Source organism: Lytechinus pictus, chromosome 3 (genome assembly GCF_037042905.1).
Source record: "Lytechinus pictus isolate F3 Inbred chromosome 3, Lp3.0, whole genome shotgun sequence".
Classification (NCBI taxonomy): domain Eukaryota; kingdom Metazoa; phylum Echinodermata; class Echinoidea; order Temnopleuroida; family Toxopneustidae; genus Lytechinus; species Lytechinus pictus.
In genome coordinates this window covers 1,852,061-1,874,417 of record NC_087247.1, presented here as the reverse complement: position 1 = coordinate 1,874,417, position 22,357 = coordinate 1,852,061, and the positions used below count along the sequence as shown (strand labels likewise).

General features: G+C 37.9%; 1 protein-coding gene across 1 annotated transcript; it reads right to left on the bottom strand.

Moving 5' to 3' along the window:
* Nucleotides 1-442: 442 nt before the first annotated feature.
* Nucleotides 443-20,452, bottom strand: LOC129256039 (multiple epidermal growth factor-like domains protein 6). The gene is made up of 7 exons (XM_054894348.2): nt 20,379-20,452; nt 13,464-13,722; nt 7,945-10,458; nt 5,495-5,598; nt 4,198-4,387; nt 3,085-3,164; nt 443-2,405 (listed from the first exon to the last, which is right to left on the bottom strand). The coding sequence occupies exons 3-7, from the start codon at nt 10,446-10,448 to the stop codon at nt 1,897-1,899; spliced, it is 3,387 nt and encodes a 1,128-aa protein (XP_054750323.2). The 5' UTR covers nt 10,449-10,458; nt 13,464-13,722; nt 20,379-20,452; the 3' UTR covers nt 443-1,896.
* Between the last annotated feature and the right edge of the window lie 1,905 nt (nt 20,453-22,357).

The following is a 22,357-nucleotide window of genomic DNA, read 5'->3' as shown; positions in this document are numbered from 1 at the left end:
ATACAGGCACAAAATAAAATTTCATTCATATCAAAAAAAAAAAGTTGTACACAGACTCTGAGAAAGATTTACTCAATATTCGACAACAATGCAAATGTATATTTGGAAAAATGAACCCAATCACATTGTAAAATTTATCCAATATTGATTATAATTTTCCTTAAAAATATGTATTTCTGTATTAGACAAACATTTTTACCATACATCTCTATTAATTTTACCAAACAATAGGCATGTTCTCTTTGATATTTTTGTACAATAGCGAAAAATTTGCTATACATTAACCCTAAAAGGACTGCGCTATTTGAGATATATTGGGGACGGGGGGGGGGGGGGATGATGCCCCTCCCCTTCTGATCTTGGCCACCGTTCGTGCCGAAATTTGGCGCGCACATTCTTTACCACATAAATAACAAGCCAGTACAAAAAAATCTAAAAATAATTATTTCATAAATAAAATGTGCAAATTCATTTGTGAAAAAAATTATTTTCATATTTAACACCAAATTTCACTTCAAATTTTCCTCGTTTTTTTCCAGATGTCATCTTTGTAATCTAATTTAAAGGTTTCCACAAAGAAAAATTGCAAAAGCCTATTTTTTTCCCTATGTATTTCTTTGTTTTTATAATTTCTTATGTATTTTTTTTTATCTTTTGCTTTTCATTGTTTTTTTTAAATGGAATGTATTACAGACCATTTAAGAAATAAATCAAACCCTAAATTAATTAAGCAGACCAATTAAAACGAAAAATAATCACCCTTTTATGAATTACATCTCCCATAGACTTTGTACACAAAGTATAAAAATGAGTCATTTTCGGCATATTGTCTCGTAAAAAGTCACGTGGCGTCGCGATGCTCTACGTGCTATACCCGTAAGTCGCGATTTTGGTCTCAAAAGTTGCGCGACACTTAAAAAAAAAAGTCGTACAATTTTGCAGCGCTATTTGCGTTTCTGAAATATCGCGCGAAGCGTTGAGGGGGGGGGGGGTATTATGTCCCCCAGTCCTTTTAGGGTTAAAGAAAAATATTTAAAGATACTTCACTTTTTATTATCATTACTATTTAAAACTTTTTATATCATGTCTGTTCAGGGCCCCGCCCAGAGAGTGAGAACAATGCACACAAATCTAAAAATGTTGATTACTTGGGGATTAATGTTTATTCAGTAATAGCAATATTTCAGTATTTGGAAGTATACATTTTCTATCATACGATTCTATGAAGGAAAAAAAAAAAAACAATTTGAATTCGAATTACTGACCTCACTCCAATTCATTATAAATCAATCAATCAACTCCATAGAAAGAATACATCAAGGCTCTATTTTTTTTCATCTTTGAAAACTGAAACAAATATGAATATTAAGATAAATATGCGCTTAAATTCTAATATTTTATTTCTATTTGTCTCTTTTTAAATTTTTCAACAAACTTTCATTTATCAATATTTTTTCATAATCGATTTTACGCGTTTACTACATTATGTAGGCCGATATCTGCTGACAACAGAATTGTATCTTTTCTCAAACATTTATCATTTGATTTCGTTACGTTTGTAATGATGATGTAAAGTTTTGAAGAAAAAAACGCAAATCTTTATCAAAGAGTGAATTAAAAAAAAGACTCTGGACTCATCTTAACAAATGGATGAAGAAATCATCAAACTTGCATAACCAAGCATAGCACCAAGATTATTATGCATATCATGGATACTGCATAGTAGCCTGTTGCATAGGATTTTATTGTGTGCCAATTGAAAAACTTGACCATACGGCTTGCAATGCCAGATGTCAACTAAAGCCTTCAGTGCACCGCACCTTTATTTCTGCATTTCTTCCATCAACTTTATAAAAGTTGGTTTCGTTCTTTTTAAGTAGATCACAAGATGTAAATTCATGATGTGACCTCGCCACTCTCCAGAGTAACATCTGGAGGTGCAGAAGGAACACTGTTTGTAGTTTGCGTGACATCGACTGACAGTTCAACCTTCTCTGATTCAGCAATGTCCTCCAGAGCTAATTGCGTCTTGTTGATATCGTTCTTGTCCTCGACAAATACATCGTCCGTCCCTTCGACATCAACGACATCGTCAATGGGTATTCTCAGATCGACACCCGACGATCTTAAAAAGTCTGTCACCGATTTTGAAACGTCCGATGACGTTCTGTTCGGCGCCAGCGAAAGGATGGTTCGTATTTTGCTCGGATCCCGAGGAAATGGGATGGGTTTCCGGTTGAGACTGTTTGTCGTGCTTCGCCTTACATCGTATTCTTCTTCCACACACTTGCCGAACTGGAAATTGAAGAGTGACGAGGTGGTCCGAGAATGCCGTTTGTCTGAAGATGATAACAGTGAAGTCATGCTACGCCGTCTCTCCTCAGCCACTCTCGTTGCTAAAGCACCTGAAAGTTAATCAGAATTTGTAAAACAAATTTTCAGTACTTTATGTACATAATTATCATCATTGTGAATGAAACAGAATAATGCAAGATAGTGACTGATGTAACGTTAGAGGATTTAACGTAAAGTGTGCAGTAAACATTGTGGTTTATACAGAGTCGACGCAGATTATTCAACCGTGATTAACTTCATGGTCGTAAAATCATTCGTTGGGCAAAATGAAAGCTCCATAATAATTATTTGACTGAAAAAATAGGCTACGATATTCAAATAATAGTCAATAAGTTCTTGGACCCTGAGGTCTGTTAATAGTCAATGGTGGTCGTGGTGATGGCGGTTATGGAAGCAATATTAATGTTGTATTCTACGATGGTATTAGTGGTCACATGTGTGATTCTGGTATTGTTGGTGCCAGTGAGTGGTGGAGTAGGTTGGTGAGAGCGATAGTGGTGACGGTGGTTGCAAAGGCAGTGGGGGCATTGCGTGTCGTTGGTAAAGGCGGTATCGGTGGTGGTGGTGGTGGTTTATAATGGAAATGATGTCGAGAGTGGTTATGGTATCGGTGGTTTTTATCCCTGGTAGGTGCTAGCTGTGGCAGCAGTTGTAATGGTACTTGTATAATAATGATCGTTGCTTCTGTTTGGAGGTATTTATGATTGTGGCGGTGGAGGTGCGACTTACCATTTGTCTTTGTCCTGTTTCTGTTAACATCTAGATTCTTTATATCACCAGCAAGTAGGTCTTCTAAGCGTTCACCCGTTCTAAAAGTAAAAACAATATTTAAAAGTAAAGTTAAACAGCTATATTTGAGAGTACTTCATGCCGTGATGATTGATGTGAAAAGGGAGAAAATAAAATAAATAAAGAAAACGAAAAAGAAAAGGACTATGAGCTGAAAAAATAAGGAGGGTAAGAATGAGAAGGGAAATGGATGGGGAAAAGAAGGAAGATAAGATGAATAGATATAAGAGGAAGAGGTAGACAAGAGGCGGAGGGGCTTAGGATATGGCTCAAAGGGAAACAGATTGAAAGACGAATGACTATTATAATGTAAGATGATTAAAAAAGGAGGATAAAAAGTTCAAAGAATTGACTAAGTCATCAAGCAATGCTATTTATAACATAACCGGTGAAATCTGCATGAGAAAATTTACATTTCCAAAATTGCATTGACGCACTTCGTCGTTGATGATGAAGGCCAATGATTTAAAAATCTAAGTAACAACATATTTTCTGTCCAAAATGATCGAATATTAAACACATACGAACGCAGCTAAGTCACGACATCTGTTTAAAAATGGTTTCCATGTCAATCATGAGCGTCATTCATGATTTCCTTTACATTTTTTTTTGCATCTTCCTGATGAATATATTTGCTTCCCTTGTGACATAAGGGCGATGAGGATGCTTTCATTAATTATAATACTGTAAAGCAGATTCCATAATATGGATATATTTTAGGGCTGTTCAGTATTATCGTCAATCATAGAGTGAACACTATGCATCATTTTACAAAAGATGGCAGAAACTGGTTGATTTTATCAATATTGAAAAAAAAATTAAGTATCAATGTGTCTATTTTGCTCATTAAGAAATGCCCCCCCCCCAAAAAAAAAATAAATAATAATAATAAATAAATAAAAAGTAAATTCATCACAATCATAAAATGTAGGGGGCCGTGACGATCCGTTCACATAGGCGGTAGTACAAACTTTGAAATTCGAGGAGGGATCGCCGCCCATTAAAACAAGCAAAACACTTTCAATAAAATTAGAGATATTACTAGTATCTTACTCGTATGTGCCTCGATGAACGAAGCGGAATCGATGTGAAGCAACCAACGTGAACACGATAAGAACTAAAAGTGCAAGAGCGCCACCAGCAATGATTGCGTACATAAAGAAGGGAGTGGGCATCGTATCTCGGAGCTCCTGTCTTTGAATGTTGCCGCTACCCCTCTCTGTGAGATTCACTTCAAAGGTATCTAAAAAGGGAGAAAAATATAATGAAATAAAACTCCTTTGAAATATTTAACAATGAAAATCGTTCCGGGGCAAAAAAATTAACCAAAAACATGATAATTTGTCACCAGGATGATAGCGCTCGTCATTCTAGCTTGTTGGCTTGGAATATTTCAAGAATCAAATTGTGGTCACTTAATATTAAACGATGACATTGAAAAACTCAATTTGAATCAGCTCGAGGGGACCCGTACTTACATTGCAAGGTTTTTTTTTTTGTTTGCAGAGTAGTGACAAAATTTAAAAATAATTATTAACAGGAAAAATGAAAACTGAAGCAATAATAGTTTAACCATGGAATATAAAAAGAAACATATATAAATATTTCTTCAGTATATATGTTTTAGATTTATGTAGGAAGTAGATAAGCTCTTTAAACCTAATTTCAGCACATTGCCCGCGGTTGGCGGAAACAGAACTTTCACCCTTGAAGTTGGGTTTCCTTCGCTGTTGGCACTTTGGGTTTTGTGTTTAACATGTTCGAAGGTGACAAGGAAACCCCTTCCCGGACAAGCTCATAGCCAAGGGGGCAATGGTAATGCTCAGTAACTTGTTAGCTATGTGGATGTGAAAGAAATCTGAGGTTACAGGGAAGGGAATGTCAATTAGCGAGTTCTAGATCTAATTAGAGGGATGTTTGAGGACTAGACTGACTTTGAAGAGAGCAAATCGACCCCTCACAGTCCCGGCACATAGTTGCTTCAAAGGTTCCTGATACCACAACCCTTCTTTGGTCAGGATAGCCATTTGCACACACTGTGTTTGGTGATCATCTTGTCAGCTCGTTAGGCATGCAAAACAACTATCATACAGAAACTCCGTTTCCTGAAAGGCATAAGATTCCGAAAAAAACAACAACTTTGGTTTGACTCGGCAACAGTTAGCACCTACGACATCTCGCCAATGGACATGATAGATCAACCGCTCTCACAACGTCGTTCTACTACTTTGGCTGGCCGGCATGCCCTGTTAGTAAATATGTCTCTCCAGTTAATACTTTGATACGACGCTGAAAATTTACATCCCAGCTTGATACAGTGAATATGAAAAAAACAATCAAATAAACTAACCTTTGCAAGCGCCAGTTGTTGGCTCACAGTCGCTGTCGAGACCACAGTCACATACTTGCTTGCAACCTGACCCGAAGTAACCTCTTGGACAAGACCTCTGGCATCTGTGATTAACAAAAATGGGATACGTTCATAATTGCATAGAAATAATTATGATCACAAACGTAGAGGTCCTATAGTGGGAAGGGGTGGGAAATTGGAGGCTCCAACGGAAATTTGAGAACAACCTCCCGACAAATATATAAAAAGGTAGCGTTGGAAGAAATAATCCCTTGTAGTAATTAGAAAAATGCAATGGAGTTGAATAACAAATTCGTAATTCCCAGGCGAATTTCAATAAATCAACACCCAAGGCTCGTAATAATTTCTACGATCCATTTCGATCAATTACGAGTTAAACTTCAGTTAAATGTCTTCACCTATAAGATAAATAGAAAACCATTTGGTTAGAACCAAATGCAAGACTCGAAAGAAAGGTGTTAAAATTTTAGACGACCATTGACCGCAACTCATTAATGTGATAATAAAATTCCCTAATGTGATAATAAAATTCACTATTTGGCATCTTGCGGCAAGTAATGAGTAATTATAGCCATGGCCACTTCAAAACATTTTTAATATATACCATGTAGAATATGATATCTTGCTTTTCGTTTTATTGAACGATTTACGAGGAGAGAAAATCTAGTGAATCTTAGATAATTCCATTTGGGAAACTTGAGGATGTTGAAGTCTAGACTTTGTTTCTGTTAAAGCATTTAGGTGATAAGAGTACAACATTTCACACATAAATGCCACTCATCGCTTCCCTTGAAATCTAATTTAGGCCAGACCGTCGGGAAAATAAAAATCCAAATGACAATATCCAAAAAAAAAATCGAAAATACGTATTGTAAGCTATCTACGACATTTTGCAACATTGGGAATATTGATATCAGAAAGTCACAATATATTGAACAAAAGTGCTATTTAAAATTTTTTTCAAAATGAAATAACAAAATTTCAATCACTTTTCAACGGTACATCTACTTTACATTGAATTATTATTATTCATATCATAAATATACTAGTGGTATGTTCTTATAATATTACTATTAATATTATCATTATTATCATTGGCAATTATTTTCGGTAGTATTATTATTTTATAATCATCGTCATCATCATTATTATTTAAATATTATAGTATATTTGTTTTATTTATTTTGTAATATCTGTGTTATTGCACCGTCATAATCTCCACTAAAACCACCAGCAATACCACTACTACTACTACCACCACCGCCACCACCACCACCACCACTACCATCATCGTCATCATCATCGTCATCATCATCATCATCATCATCATCATCATCATCCCAACATTTATCTTTCTGTCAACTGCGTTGACTGCAAGATGAAAATATATATATATATATAAACCCTGCATGAAAGTAACATTTTTATTATCTAAAATACAATTTTTTAGAAGGGGGGGGGGGAGGGATGGTTTGATATTCTGATGGTGCTGATAAGCACTGAACTGTCCGAGATCAGGAGTCACTCACCAACCCGTGTTGGTACACATGGGAGTAGATCTAGGAAGTTTGAAGGTTCATGTTCCGATCAACAGGAAAGGAACATCATGCCAGACATTATCGATGTTGAAATATTACTCCCTAAGATGTCTCCATCGGGCTTATCTAATGTACACCCCGAGTAAGGTTGTCCACCTCTAAATCTATACTCAGGTCCACAGTAAAATTACTCGATCAGGGGCTCGTAACACAAAGATATGCGATTAATCGCTAATTTGAAAGAAAAAGATTTGATTGGTTCCAAGTCAGTCTACTGAGCGAAGGCTCAAAACTTACTTCTAAGAATAAGAGCAGAAAATATTGTACAAATGGATTTTAATGACACAGCTTAGGACGACGTTCTTAGTCTAAGTACACGATTTTGATCTGATTGGCAGCAAGAAAATGTGGAGAGGGGAACAAGAGTGGGGGGGGGGGGGGGGCTCCCAGAAGATAGGGATGGATTTCATCAAAGACGGTAAAAGTAAGTTGATTTTGAATTGGCGAATGATGGAATCTCAAAGAGATGGAAAGGCATGACCCTGCCCACTTACAAGAATGATGAGGAGTAGGAAGTAGAGGATGAAGAAGGGGAGGAGAACGAAGGGGGGGGGGGGGGGGGATAGATGAGGATAACTAATCTGATCACTCCGGGATCTTAAAGAGTATCTACTTGTTGCAATGGCGCCCTCCCCCGATTGATCATATGAAGTATTTTATCCATGTAAAATTGAGTCAAAACAGGATGGAAACATAACAAGTCAGATTGAAACCGAAAGTTCCCTTTCGAGTGGGGAACATGCACGAATAGATAATTGTCGATATTAGATTATATTTATGATTGCAATCTGAAATGCACGAGCCAGACGTAAATATTTTGGTCAAGCTTACCTTTTCCCGATATATCCAGGTGGGCAGACACAGCTTCCCGTCTCATGGTGACAAACACCGTCATGTTGGCAATTCAGGCACTTCCGCATACACCCTGGCCCATGCCATCCATTTGAGCAGGTGACGTTACAGTGTTCCCCCTGCCAACCGTCTTTACAAAGACACCCAACCACAGGGTCGCAGGTTCCATGATGACAGCTACACTTTTCGAGACAGCCTTTACCAAAGAAACCTTCAACGCAGGACTTGTTACAGAATGTTCCGGTCCAGCCGTCTGGACATTGGCATCCATAGACGTGATGACAGGTCGCGTTGTTATGGCAGCTGCATCTTTCCTCGCACCGATCCCCAAAGTGGCCCTCTGGACACCTGTCCTGGCAATCCCGACCCACCCAGCCCGTCTTACAAACACATCCAAGTACTGGATGACAATCCCCATTTTCTCCACAGTTACATTTCTGAGAACAGTCTGTCCCAAATGACCCGATGGGGCATCTATTTTGACATTGATGCCCAACCCAACCCGGTGGACATACACATCCAATTACATGATGACAATGCCCACCGTTTTGGCAGTTGCACACATCCTGGCAATTGTCTCCAAATGTGCCTTCCTTGCATGGTTGGTTGCATCGTAGTCCTTGCCACCCTCCTTTGCAAATACATCCGAGTACATTGTCACAGACAGCTCCATTTTCGCATGAGCAGACACTTGAACAGTCAAGCCCATAAAGTCCTTCAGGACAAGTTTCATTGCATGTTTGACCTGCCCATCCTGCAGAACAAACACAATTTCCTGAAACAGAGTCGCATGTTGCTCCATTAAAGCAAGAGCAAGACTCTTGGCAGTTCGTACCAAAAGAGCCTTCTGGGCATGAATCTTGACAATATTTTCCTGTCCAACCTGCTTGACATTTGCATGAGCCATCCACATGATGACATTCCCCGTCATGTTCACATCTGCAGTTCTCTGAGCAAAACTCACCAAAGGTGTTTGTATGACACTCTTCGCTACAGTTTGTACCTGTCCAGCCTGGGCGGCAGATACATGTGCCATCTTCCGGTAGACATGCTGCACCATTTTCACATCTGCATTCCTCCAAGCAACTAATTCCAAATCGTCCAACTGGACATGGTGAATCACACTGTTCTCCAAACCACCCGGAGGTACAACTGCAAAAACCGGTCTCGTGGTCACACTGGGCGCCATTCTTGCACGAGCATTCACCTGTACATCCTTCGCCAAAGAATCCTGTATCGCATCTGAACTCACAGTCTATCCCAACGTATCCTGGTAAACACGTGCACGAACCATTCACGTGATGACACGACGCGCCATGTAGACATGTGCAATCACTGACACATGACTGTCCAAAGGTACCATGTGGGCATTCCATGTCACAGAACTCCCCATGAAATCCGTGAAGACACGAACAAGAACCGTTTATCGAGTCACATAAAGCCCCATTCTGACACTGACAGACTTCTGAACACCCGTCACCGTACCGACCTTTCTCACACGGATACTGGCACCACTTGCCAGTCCAACCAGGTTCGCACTGGCAGGTTCCATACTTAGGATCGCAACCACTTGCATGAAGACATTCACATTCTTGACTGCATCCATGACCAAAGGTTCCTGCAGGACAAGTCTCATTGCACCCTGGTCCGGTCATCCCTGATGGGCATCCACATTCTCCAGTGACGTGGTTACATTTTGCATCGTATTCACAAGAGCATGTCATCCGGCAGGCTTGCCCGTGGAAACCTTCTTCACAAACCTGGTTACAAATTTCCCCCATCCAACCAGGTAAGCACTCGCACGATCCGTCCACAGGGTTGCAACTGGCCCCGTTCATACACGAACATTTATTTCTACAATCCCTTCCGTGGTAACCCTCTGCGCATGGCAGTTCACAACGCTCTCCTGTCCATCCTCCAAAGCACGAGCATTCCCCTGTGATGTGATCACACTCCCCATTCTGGCAACGGCACTTGTTTCCACATTCTTCGCCATAATATCCCTCTGGACAAGTAAGATGACAGAATCGTCCGGTCCATCCTGCAGTACAGTAACACAGACCACTCTGGTGGTTGCATCGTCCACCGTGTTGACACCTGCAGGGTCTCTTGCATCCTGGTCCGTACCGACCTGGCTCGCATGGTACATCACACTGCCGACCTTTCCAACCCGACCGACAGAAGCAAGATCCATCCACATTGCTACATCCTGCTCCATTGTTGCAGATGCATTCGGTGACACAATCCTTTCCATACCAACCCCAAGGACACATCTCTGCACATCGCTCACCCATCCAACCTGGCCCGCAGGTACAAGATCCATTCACAGGGTTACAAATTCCGTTATGTTGACAGGTACACCGCTGAAGGCAACCTTCGCCGTAGAATCCTGGAGCACATGGTTCCGCACATCTATCACCCGTCCAGCCGGCTGGACAACTACAGGCTGTCCCATCCAAATTAGTACAAATTCCTCCATTCATACAACTGCACCTGATATGGCAAAAAAAAAAAAAATTAAATGGTTTGTTAGCATTCAACGACACTACTTCATTCCAAATCGAAACATTAATTACTTATTTGAATATTCATAACGACATATTTTGTTTTTCAATTCAGGTATAATTTGTGTATTCCAAGATGGCAAATGCTCACACTCGCATGTATAGCATCTAAACAGGTACAAAATGAAAAACAAAAATATTCATAGTGAACTTGAGAAACAACAAGCAATCTGTATCAACACAACCAAAATATTCATAATTTATAAGCATCATGAAGGACCATTTTGCCTATTTTGATTAAGGAAAACGTGACCCATTTATTTTCATTTATGAATAAGAAATAATTATTTATTCATTTCAAGATTGTTTTCTTTATGGCTAGTTGATTGATTGATCGGTGAACAAAATTATTTCAACCTAGAGGGTTTGCATTAACAAAAACTGACATAATTTTCTCTCATTTGAAAATTCACCAGAACTATTCTTTAGTGACCAAACTGCCTCTTTAAAGGTCAAGTCCACCTCAGAAAAATGTTGGTTTGAATCAATAGAGAAAAATCAGGCAAGCACAATGCTGAACATCGGATGTAAAAAAAGAAAGTAATGACATCTTAAAGTTTCGCTTATTTTTAACAAAATAGTTATATGCACAATTTAGTCACATGCAAATGAGAGAATCGATGATGTCCCTCACTCACTATTTCTTTTGTTTCTTATTGTTTGAATTATACAATATTTCAATTTTTACAGATTTGACAATAAGGACCAACTTGACTCATCCATAAAATGTTAGACATCAGTAATTCCACATGCTCAGGGAGGAATTAATTGTTGTGTCACCTGACAATGAGGAGAAAATTAGAATATTTAATATTTCATGTAATAAAATACAAAAGAAATAGTGAGTGGGTGACGTCATAGTCTCCTCATTTGCATACCAGCCAGGATGTGCATATAACTGTTTTGTGGAATTAAGCGAAAATTTAGAATATCATAACTTTCTTATTTTACATCCGATTTTAATGAAATTTTCAGTATTATGCTTGTTGGATTTTTCTCTTTTTATTCAGATCAACTTTTTTCTAAGGTGGACTTGTTCTTTAACTAATGAGGGGGCTGTTTCACCGATCCTTCGAAGGTTACGGATGACTTTGCACACGACTTTGCACCAAAAAGCGTTTTTTTCTTCTTGTCAACAAACATTTGATTGCAAAGTTACAAATATTGTTCAAACATGAAACTCGGGTTATCTCATTTAGCAAAAGAACAAGTCAAATTCGTACTTAAAGAAAAACATAAATCAGGAACTGCTTTGTGAAACATCAGCCCGAAGACTTCCGCAACTTTCTATTCTTGTAAGATTGCTCAAGCATCCGACCTTACACTATAACCATGAGATGTCTAAATTATGTGCATATGGTTACATCATCATGGCCATTCCAACCCAGTGATTCACCTCCCAAACTCTGGCTTTACCAGACACGACATCTGACGAACTATTCATCTTCAAATCATCTCAAATGTATCCCGCATCAACCCAAAATAAATCGTCGGCCTCCGGATGATTGTGATTTTCCTTAAATTTGTAGAAATGTGAAAAACAGGATACAATTGAGATCGTTTACACAGATCGGGAACAGAAGAATTACTTGATTTGGGGCTGTCGGACCGTGTCGCCGGGGCTGATTTGACGAAATTGCCCACTCATGGTAAATTTGTTACATGTATTTGCACTGTTAAGAGGCCATGGGCAGATATGAAACCAAATTCCCTTTCTGGTTTTGATTTGTGGATGACAGATATTTTTGTTGAACTTTATTTGTCATGGAATTTATATATTTGGGGCTCTAGGGACCTCGGTAATGCATGACCCTATTTTATCGACAGACAATATCAACGATGACCAAGCATCCAAACGGCGATCACGGTAATCTCAGCAATGAGCAAATAATATTTAAAACGATTTCACAGATATCATTGCACTACTTAATTATAATATGCGATGTGCATCAAATTAATGTGGATTTTGCAAATCATCACTGACAAAAACACTTCCGAATACACTGATCCCGATACAGATTTGGTTGAGGCCCAACTGTCTCTTATTTCTTACACTGGCTAAACATGACGGAAGAAAGCTGCAAATATCGTCTTAAGTTGAGGAAGATTGTCTCGATCTTAGAGAGTGAAATGTATGTTATTTCCCCTTGTTTAAATGGCAATGGTTTTTTTTAAGAAAGAAAAGTAACACTCACATTTTTCAGAATCCTTGGATATTCAATATAATAATAATGATAACAATAATAATAATAATAATAAAGTATTTTATTGCGCAATTGAGAAGTGTAAGGACAATCAATGCGCCTTACAGAAATAAAAGTATACATTATTAATTAGAACAGTGGAAATTATTTAATATTACACTTGAATAATTACTTGATTACATAATACAACATTAATCGATTACTTATGGCTAAAGTACAAGGAATAATATCTTCATTGATTCAGTTGGGTATTGAAAAGGAAGGAAGGTTTGAAAATACAAAGGAAGATATTCTTTAAAAAAAATACTCATACTCAGATTTCACGGACAACATCATCTCTTGGAAGGAGGGGTGCTGGGGCTGCTTAAGCACCCCCGAGATTTTCCTTGGGGGTGTTGCGTGCAGTTGTTAAAAATGGAGAAATGTTAGCAAAACGACCTGTATTTTGTAGTTTTTTGGCTTGTCAAATTTCTCTGGACCAAAATAACATTTATTCTGTAATGAAAAACTTTTTTATTTTGTATCTATTTATTATTATTTTTTTTTTTTTGCTTGTCAAATTTACATCAGCACCCCCAGTCAAAAAATCGTTCCCAGGGCCCTCACGGACAATGTTGAAGGAACCTGGAATGAAAAATAAAAACATGTTCTATCATCCATTCAAAATGATTGCGTTCATTTTCCTCTGGATGTTCTAATTCCTTGCCTAATTATGGTTATTCGTATTTACCTGATATCACAGTTTTCGCCAACCCATCCCGGTTGGCAATCACACGTCCCCGTCACCGCGTCACAGGCTGCTCCATTCAAACATCCGCAAACACTTGTACATCCGGGTCCGAACCGACCTGGGTCGCAGACCTGTTCACACTGATTACCCTGTAAGCCAGGTGGGCAGGTGCAAGTGCCGTTGACACTGCTGCAGATTGTAGTTGGGGGACAGTCACAGGGATTGGCACAGCTACGGCCCCATGTACCCGACCTGCAGGCTGTTTGAAAAAAAGAAAGAAACAAAGTGAATTTCATAAGAGTATGGGAAACGTCATGATATAACTTATGTAGTTCACCCTATAGGTTAGGGGCTCCTGGGTTCGAATCATAGCTTAAATCTGTAAAAATTCTTAACCCAGGAGAAGATGGGAACTTGGAAAAGTGTTTTGAAAATAATTGCAGCGCCAATGCGTTAAAGAGCATATCATATACCAAAATATTGAATGGTCGGTTAACTTGTTGTACTATGAATAATAGTAAAGGGAAAAAAAAAAAAAAAAAAAAAAAAAAACAGAGTCCATTTTAAATAAAAAAGATACAAAGAGTTTTACTATAAGGAAATCTAATTTCTGAACACATCCTTCTCCATGTTCATCATAATCATTTCGTGTGTCGCTACAAAATGCATGACAAATGATTTTAACTCTTCGAAAAGAATCTCATCCAGACGTTTTTATTTCTTCCATATTTATCTTCAAGCCATCTGTGTCAACCTGTCGGTGGACTAATTACAAGTCTAGCTCCCAATGACTCCGTGAAAGTGCAAGGTGACCCGATGATCACTAAGCTTTCTGTGCAGTCGGAAAGCATCAATTGGCAACGCTAATTTAGCCACGCCCATCGGGAGCGTAAACAAGTTCATTAGTACATTATATGCCGTTGACTGAGAGAGGGAGAGAGGAATATTAAAAGGGAGAAGAATGATCGGATTTAAGTTTAGTTGGAATTCAGTCGGTAGATAGGGTGAAGTCTACATGCAGAATTTAAGTGAATTAAAGCTAGATTAGATTTGGGAACTGTTAGCAGTGCGGATAAGTTTCTTTCAATGGCAAAAAAAATAAATGAAAGTAACGATCGTTGAAACGTCAGAGGTTACGGCAAAAACCAATATATTAATATATTATCAAAGTGATGCGAAATAAGTCATATTTTTTTTATATTTAGGGAGTTTGTATTCCTTACATTTTTCGGCTTAATAAACATAGAAACGAGATTATCCATAACAAGCGTCATATGATGTAGATTATTTTCGAACGCTCGGATTAAGATGGAATCATATTTATTCAAAATTATCAGTCCAAGGTCTCCTATCCAACTTTCATGATTTTCGTCACCCAAAATAAAATCACCAGAATTTGTTTTAGATTCATTCTCTAATTGCATTCACCCAAAGCATTATCCATCTTGGTTAAACATGTTAAAAGAAGCACCGAATGACCTTAATGTAACCCCCTTGTCTGCGCTTAACACATCATGTCTTAACAATTTTTGTCAAGTTCATTATATTCGATGACACACTTATTAATACTGACAGGGGCTTATCTATTTTATCTTGGGTACAAACGGTTTCTAGGGATAACGCAATGTCCATCTTTATATCCTAGATATGGCATGACAAATTGTGGTACACTTGCTTCGGTTTTAACTGTTTAATCCATCCTCCTTCACCTGATTGTCTGCGAGGACCTGAGTCAGAATTTTTATTCGTGTTTTCGACCTCCACAACTCTGATAGAAAAAGAAGAATCCATTATTTGAGACCTTCGAAGAGTACACGCTTGACCATTATTGTGACAACAGTTGCATGAGGTTAATCAAGTCATCTTAAGCATGTCAATGCATGTTCTTATCCAGGAGCCTGTAACAAAAATTAAACGCTCACCTGATCAAACGATTGACTTGTAGCCCCCCCCCCCCACAAAAAATGGACGTACTGTGTGATAAACAATGAAAACATTACTTTGGAGGAAACGGGGACTGGACAAAATACTTTTTTTTTTGGGGGGGGGGGGTGCGATCTTTTCTACAGATTATTATCTGTATTATTATATAGTTTGAGTGAGGGGACGACGCCCCTCATACCATCTCAACATGCATGCAGCCCCTGACACTCAAAAACAAAAGGATATTTTTTCGCTAAATCGCTTGTAAACGTTGGTAAAAGGCAGCAGTGAGCAAACCCGATGAAGACCTCTGCCTTTTGCCTTTTCATTCAAGACGAAATACGAGAATCTCAGAATAGTGTATCCATTGACAAGATATTGCCCTTAAGTACACCCATGTTAAGATGGGATATCCAATGCTTCCTCACCAGGAAGTCTTAATGTTTCCTTCATTCATATTGGCTTCCAGTCTATAGAAGGAAAACAGAACTGACGTTGTACGTCGAAGCTTCCATCTATACCGGACCAATCTTAAATGGAACACATCCCGAAGCGAAGAAGCACCAAGGATTAAGTTATTAAACACTCCTCAATCGGGAATGATTAGGGGCGCCACTCAACGCGGAAACTATACGTCGGAGCGCGGAAATAGAGGGCGGGGGTCCGTGCGAAGGAATTATGGAGAAATGGAAAGCAACAGTTTTATATTGGGACCATTTCCAACTGAAGTTTTCAATTTGGAAAGGGATTGGGATGGAGAATGATTCAGGGAAATGTACTTCTCCGAATGAAAATTTGCCTATGTATTCATCAGTTCGAAGTGGTAATAATACCTAAATACGCATACAGTCATGTCGGATTGTCCCACTTCAAAACATTTTCTTTGTCATCTTTAATTCACTTGCGGTAGCATAATGGAGAAAAATGACTTTAACGGGGGGGGGGGGCGATAAATAGGTGACACATTTTTCTCAGAAAAAAGATGTCGTAGCCCATTGGTGAGAACTGACGTCTCTATACCGCGTTCCACATTTAAGGCAGTTCTGCAACTGATTGACAGACAGAGCAAGGCACAAACTCGTATAAAATTACATGTATTCGTTTTTTTATAATACATTAACCATGTCCAATTAATTCTGATTCTACGCGACGAATAAGAATTTTTTAATTAGTTCTTTCAAGTAGTTTGTAGTTTCCACTCTCAGAAATACCAATCATGCAAACATATCGTCTTGTTCACAGCTCCCTGTAGTCTAAGCAAAGACCCCTAGAATTCGGACATCGTTTTCCAAGTGTAATTGAGAAACGGTTGCACATTGGATATATCCCGGATGTTTGTCTGTAAAATTTTGACAGCCCACAAATGCAATACCGTCAAGAGGTTAGGGAGTAGATTAGAGCTCAATTAAGAAGGGGTAAGACAGAAGCACCCCTTCGCCATTGGGCGCCACCTCATGTTCCACTTGTCGGGAAGACGAAGAGATTAACAACGATTGGGGGAATGGTTGACATGTATGGTGATTTGCTAACAGAAACCAAACACTATGTTTTAAACCAGAAGCAATTTATTTCTGAGATAGTGAACCCTATCACATACAGTGGAAATACCTATTAATTAGTTTCCCTCTCATCATATTTGTTGATGGTATCAGGTGGTGGTTTCACGAAAACGTCCTCAGATCAACTCGTCGAAAACCTCTTTAAACTGAACCGAGTGTAACAAGTTTATAATTATTATTTGAAAACAGGCGCAGCCTCTTAACTATTTTGTGAAACAGTCCCCATTTTGCCATTGCTAAATCCCCAAACACACTTGGTAAATAGATAACGTGAAGAACTCTACTCAGACTGCACTGCAAAAACGCCGGTGTTGATTTACCACCAGCCCGGAATCTATATACATGTATGTCCACACCAGAGAAGTATTGAAACAACACCAGTTTGGAATCTAACCGATGCTGTTTTAAAACTAATTGGTGTTATATAAACACCTATCTGGTGTCGGACAAAAACGACAAAAACTTCTTTCAAAAGTGACATCTCCTCTTGTTGACGCCATTTTGGAATCGATTTCTGGGTATTATAGGGACAAGTATTATGACAACATGGTATATCATTCGGAAATGCTATATTTATTTCTGACATCATGAATCAGGGTCATGATTTTTATGAAACATGAGAAAGACAAAATTTCGCAGTTGTTTGTCAACATATCGAGCAACTGCACCAAAAATATAACATAAAACGCTTAATGACCATCGATTGCAAACCACGAAACGATATCAGATGGTATTGAGAGTCCAAATCTGAAACACAATTCGACGGGAAATGTTATTTCCATGACAAAGAAAATGACGATTGACGTAAAGAGATAGCAGTCTTCCTGCCAAATATTTTGACCAACGTGATTGATATAGAAGGTAGTAACCTTCAGATAAAAATGAAAACAAAAATAGGCGGAAAATTTTACTATTAAAAGCAAAAGGAAAAACTTCCAACATTTTATTTATGAATTACCAAATTAAACGTTTAATATAAGCCATGGTTTGGAAATTGTGGAATATGTACAAGTATTTTGAGTCGTTTGTTTTTAATCTGAAACAGTATTTATCGTGGAAGAGCCGTGGTGTAGTGGTTCTGACTCTCGCCTTGTAAACAGAGGGTCGTGGGTTCGAATCCCACCGTGGTCTAGCGTCCTTTGCCACTCTCGACCCGGGTGCTAAATGAATACCCAGTAGGATGCGAAAGATATTGTATGTTTGAATTTGCCAGCGCCATAATGAGGCTGCGATCGACAAGAAAAACCTTGGTTTTAAATCACTAGTAAAGCCATGTAAACCGGCCTGTTATATGGCGCCGTTTATTGCGGTCACCAATACGTTAGTCCGGCTGACCACGTGATCTCGGAAGTGCGCTCTTATCTCGGGAATCTCGCGCCATCCTCATTAAGACGTAAGGTCATCATAGCACATCATGGTCACATTCTCTCCATCCGCCATGTCCTCAGTGGAAGCTTGTTCTAATCTTATCTGAACAGTCGGCTAGGATGAGAGGATAGGGGAATACTCCGGCCCATTAGCCAAATGTTCCTTATCATGATTTTGTTTTAGCATGTTTAGAAGGGCGATCGGGCAATGTCACAGAGCGAAGCACCGTTGAAACATGCCTACCGCCCCATTGATGGCCAACAACTTGACAACACTTCTCGACGAGAATGAAACTAAATTCTCTAAAAATCGGACTTCAAATAGATAAACTGAAATCAATGTATTTATCGGACCACAACATTCAAGACCAATAATCATGATGTGTCGATTATTACGTCTTGGTTAGAGGGCTATTAACGTAAACAAATTTACCCTTAATTGACGCATAATACAAATTAATATAATGTACAGTAAATATTACATAGGCCCTTTGCTTTCCTTTCATCATGTTCATCAAGATCAAGACATACATGTCTATCCATTTTGAATCGGTAAAATAATTGCCCTCTTCTTGTCATAGATTTCATAGCTCATAGTGCATATGTAGTGTGTTTGTTTGCCATATTCTAACCCATTTTACATGAAATGCATTTCGAATTATTAACAAATATTTTGCTAGATTGATAGCAATGAATACGATATCTTCAAGACAGTGTACAGAGAAGATCCCGAAAGTTTTCTTCCGATAAAGGCGGGAGCCGAAAAGGAAGGTGCCGCTCTGATGTGTACTAACGAAACCTGCTATTTCAAGAATGTAGATTAGGGTAGAAGGTAACTTGTTCATTGATGTGATAGCACTCTGACATGACTTGAATGAGGTTTCAAACTTTAAATAATGCCAATGTCTGACTGGTCATGATCACGTCATTCGAAAGTCATGTATTTCCATACTGACGCCCATCAGTAGGTTTGACCAGGGAATTATTAGTCTAACTCCCATTTCCCTGGTTTGACTAAATGATATAATATATCTCAAGTAGTTTTGACAATATAATAAGCCATATTCATCCTAAAACCTAATCTGACCATGGAGGTAATGAACAATTATTAGAATAAATAAATTTTCCTGTAAAAAATGCAATGTTTTTGATGGGCACTGTCCAGCCATTTAATAATCTTAATTTCCAAAGCATAGCTTCTAATTACTTCGTAAAGAAAGACAGTAGAATTCCACGGATAGCAAATCCCAAGTTACCTTCTGCGTGGCATCTGTATTTCCATTTACTTCTAAGCGTGTCCATATTACAGAAGGGTGCCAGAAGAACCATCTGTAATTGGTGTCATTAATCACTATTAATACTCGATTGACTTTTTCTTATATCAGGAAAGTGATTTCACCGTTAATTGTTTCTCATTAAACCATCAGAAATAGATTGGATGACTAACTGATCCCAAATGTTTGTTAGAGTACTCGAGGGAGTCGAGCGAGGGTCAGAATGTTTAAGGATGAAATTCGTCTCAAAATGTACCAAAGAACTAAAGGATGTACTTTTTCATGAATTTCGAATTAACAAATAGTAGTGGCTCATTCATCATTGTCCCTGGATTTTCCTTGGATTTATCCGAAAGAAAAACATTATAGTGAAATTGCGAGTTTTTAGGAAAAATGCAAGAAAAAAAATTAAATGAAAGGTCATGATTTGTTTTTTGTGTTCAAAGTCACCACAAAAGTGAAAAAAGGGACAATGTGGTCTCGACTTTTATGTTTCATGTAAATTAATGTTATTAAAGCAATGATTTAAATTATTGCAATGCAATGAAAAGGAATGAATGAAGAAATGAATAAACAAACGAACAAGTGAATGAATGAATGAATGAAGAAAAGAAAAATGGACGAATTAATGAAAATGAATGAATGAACGAACAATTATATTTATCAATGAATGAACGAGCGAATAAATAAATTAATCAAAGAATGAATAAACGAATGAATGTATAAAATGAATTAATGGGTGAAAAAGAAATGAAGATATATAAATGAAATAAATGAATAAAACGGACTTACGTTCAGGGCATTCATTCCCTATTTGCCTCCATCCAGGACAGCAATCTAAAACCACCTCATTACGTCCCGAAATCTCCTCCCTAAAATGAAATAAAAATCGATAAAAGGCATAAAAAATATGAATTACAACTTTGTCTCTGCTACACTCTTATTGCAAAGATGATTGGGGCACTTAAATAGAAGATTTATTCATAACTGGCTAGATTGTCCAACGATTCTTGTCAAATTGATATGAAAATGAGAAAGAATTTTCATTCCTTTAAAAGAGGGGAAAATAGAGAATGTTCTGTTCTGCAGAATCTCATTAAATAGAGCTAAATCGTTACCCAAAATTCTGTACAAGAATGAAAGTTTAATGACTTTGCAAATAATGACACCGAAACGCAAATCGAACGAAGATATAATTATCACTACCTTTATCATAAATGTAGGCCTAGTATAATATTGCACAGGTTTCTTTTCTGTTTAACGAATCCCAGTAAACGCTTGGTACAGGTAACACTTAATCGACCTCTGACATTTGGACGAAAAACCAGGATGTCAACTTTTTTGAATAATTTTTGGAGGTTGTTTTTTGAGTCACGGACTCGGGACTATAGGAAGCCTGTTATTTGAATCATGTATATCATGAGCTGAATTATCATCATGCAAACAAACAAGTGTTAAGGAAACCACACTACAGACACAATACAGGTGGGTAGAACTTTCCTTTCTTTTTCCTCGTCCAGGCCAATCCAATTGCGGCGTTTATTTAAGTGGAAATTCATTTGAATCGACCATGAACTCGAACAAAAGATAAAAAGACTGATAAGACTGTAATCATCAATTTGTGCTTTCATGCTTTTGTTTGATGCAACGCATTCAATGGATAATCTGGGATTAGACAGGTAAAAGTTCTTTTTAATGTCCACTAGAGATTTTAATATTGATTTGGATAAAAATTAGTTGATGAATCATGATATTAGTCATGTTTCTTTTATTTTTTTCTGGGATTTCCCGCGTGCTGTCATGTCGATTTCACAATATCATACAATTACGCACATAGTTATTACGTATATTTTGTCATTATAGCGCCTTTCCGTTGTGATATGCCCCAAGTGCTTTACAATAGGCCTATGCAAAATAAACAATATTGATTGTAATCTCCAGGTACTTACAACTTAATATTCATAAGAGAGAAATCATTAAATAGGTTTTTAATTGTTAAAAAGAAAAAAAATATACTGAATATCAAGAACGAATGCCAAAGACGCTACTAGAGGTTCTTGTATCCTAATACTTTTGATGATGCACCATAGTGTCACACAATACGATTTTGTCAAACCCATTAAAAAAATATTTCAGTGCGATTCAAGTTGTGTCACTTTTGAAGGGAGGGGGTGATTTATTACATATTGGATAATTCATGCATAATTTCGGTATATCATGCACTCAACCGCATTTCTTTACAAAGGTGCGGTCTTGTATTTAATTTCCCCGGCAAATTTTTAACACCGATCTATTGATAAAAATGGAATATGGTAACCCTTTGATGGGTATAATCGGGTGATTCATTGCCGACCAACTTTAGACCAAGCAGACGAGCTATATTTATCGGACCCTAACGGACCCGCTAAGTGGACCTTCCTTTGTGCATTTGAATATGGAGGCCTGATGATCGGCTGTATGAATTTTCCTAAATCTGAATAAATGGTTTGTCCTGATCCAAGCCTGACTTTGTGTCAACGTCGACAATCAAGGGCTAGCTCATCGCAAAAGATTGGTAAAAGTGGCAGGAAATAGGCAGTGAAACCACGAAAGATATATAGATCAACAATTTTAAGCCTAGTATTAGAAGGAAATGTCATGTTTTTAGATTGCTGTCATTTGACTTTGAGGTGTGGTATTATAGTTTACCACAATCATGTCAATACCAGTCTAACCTTGGGTTAATAAGGTGGAAAAAATATTTGAATGAAGTGGAGAAATTCTTAAACTCG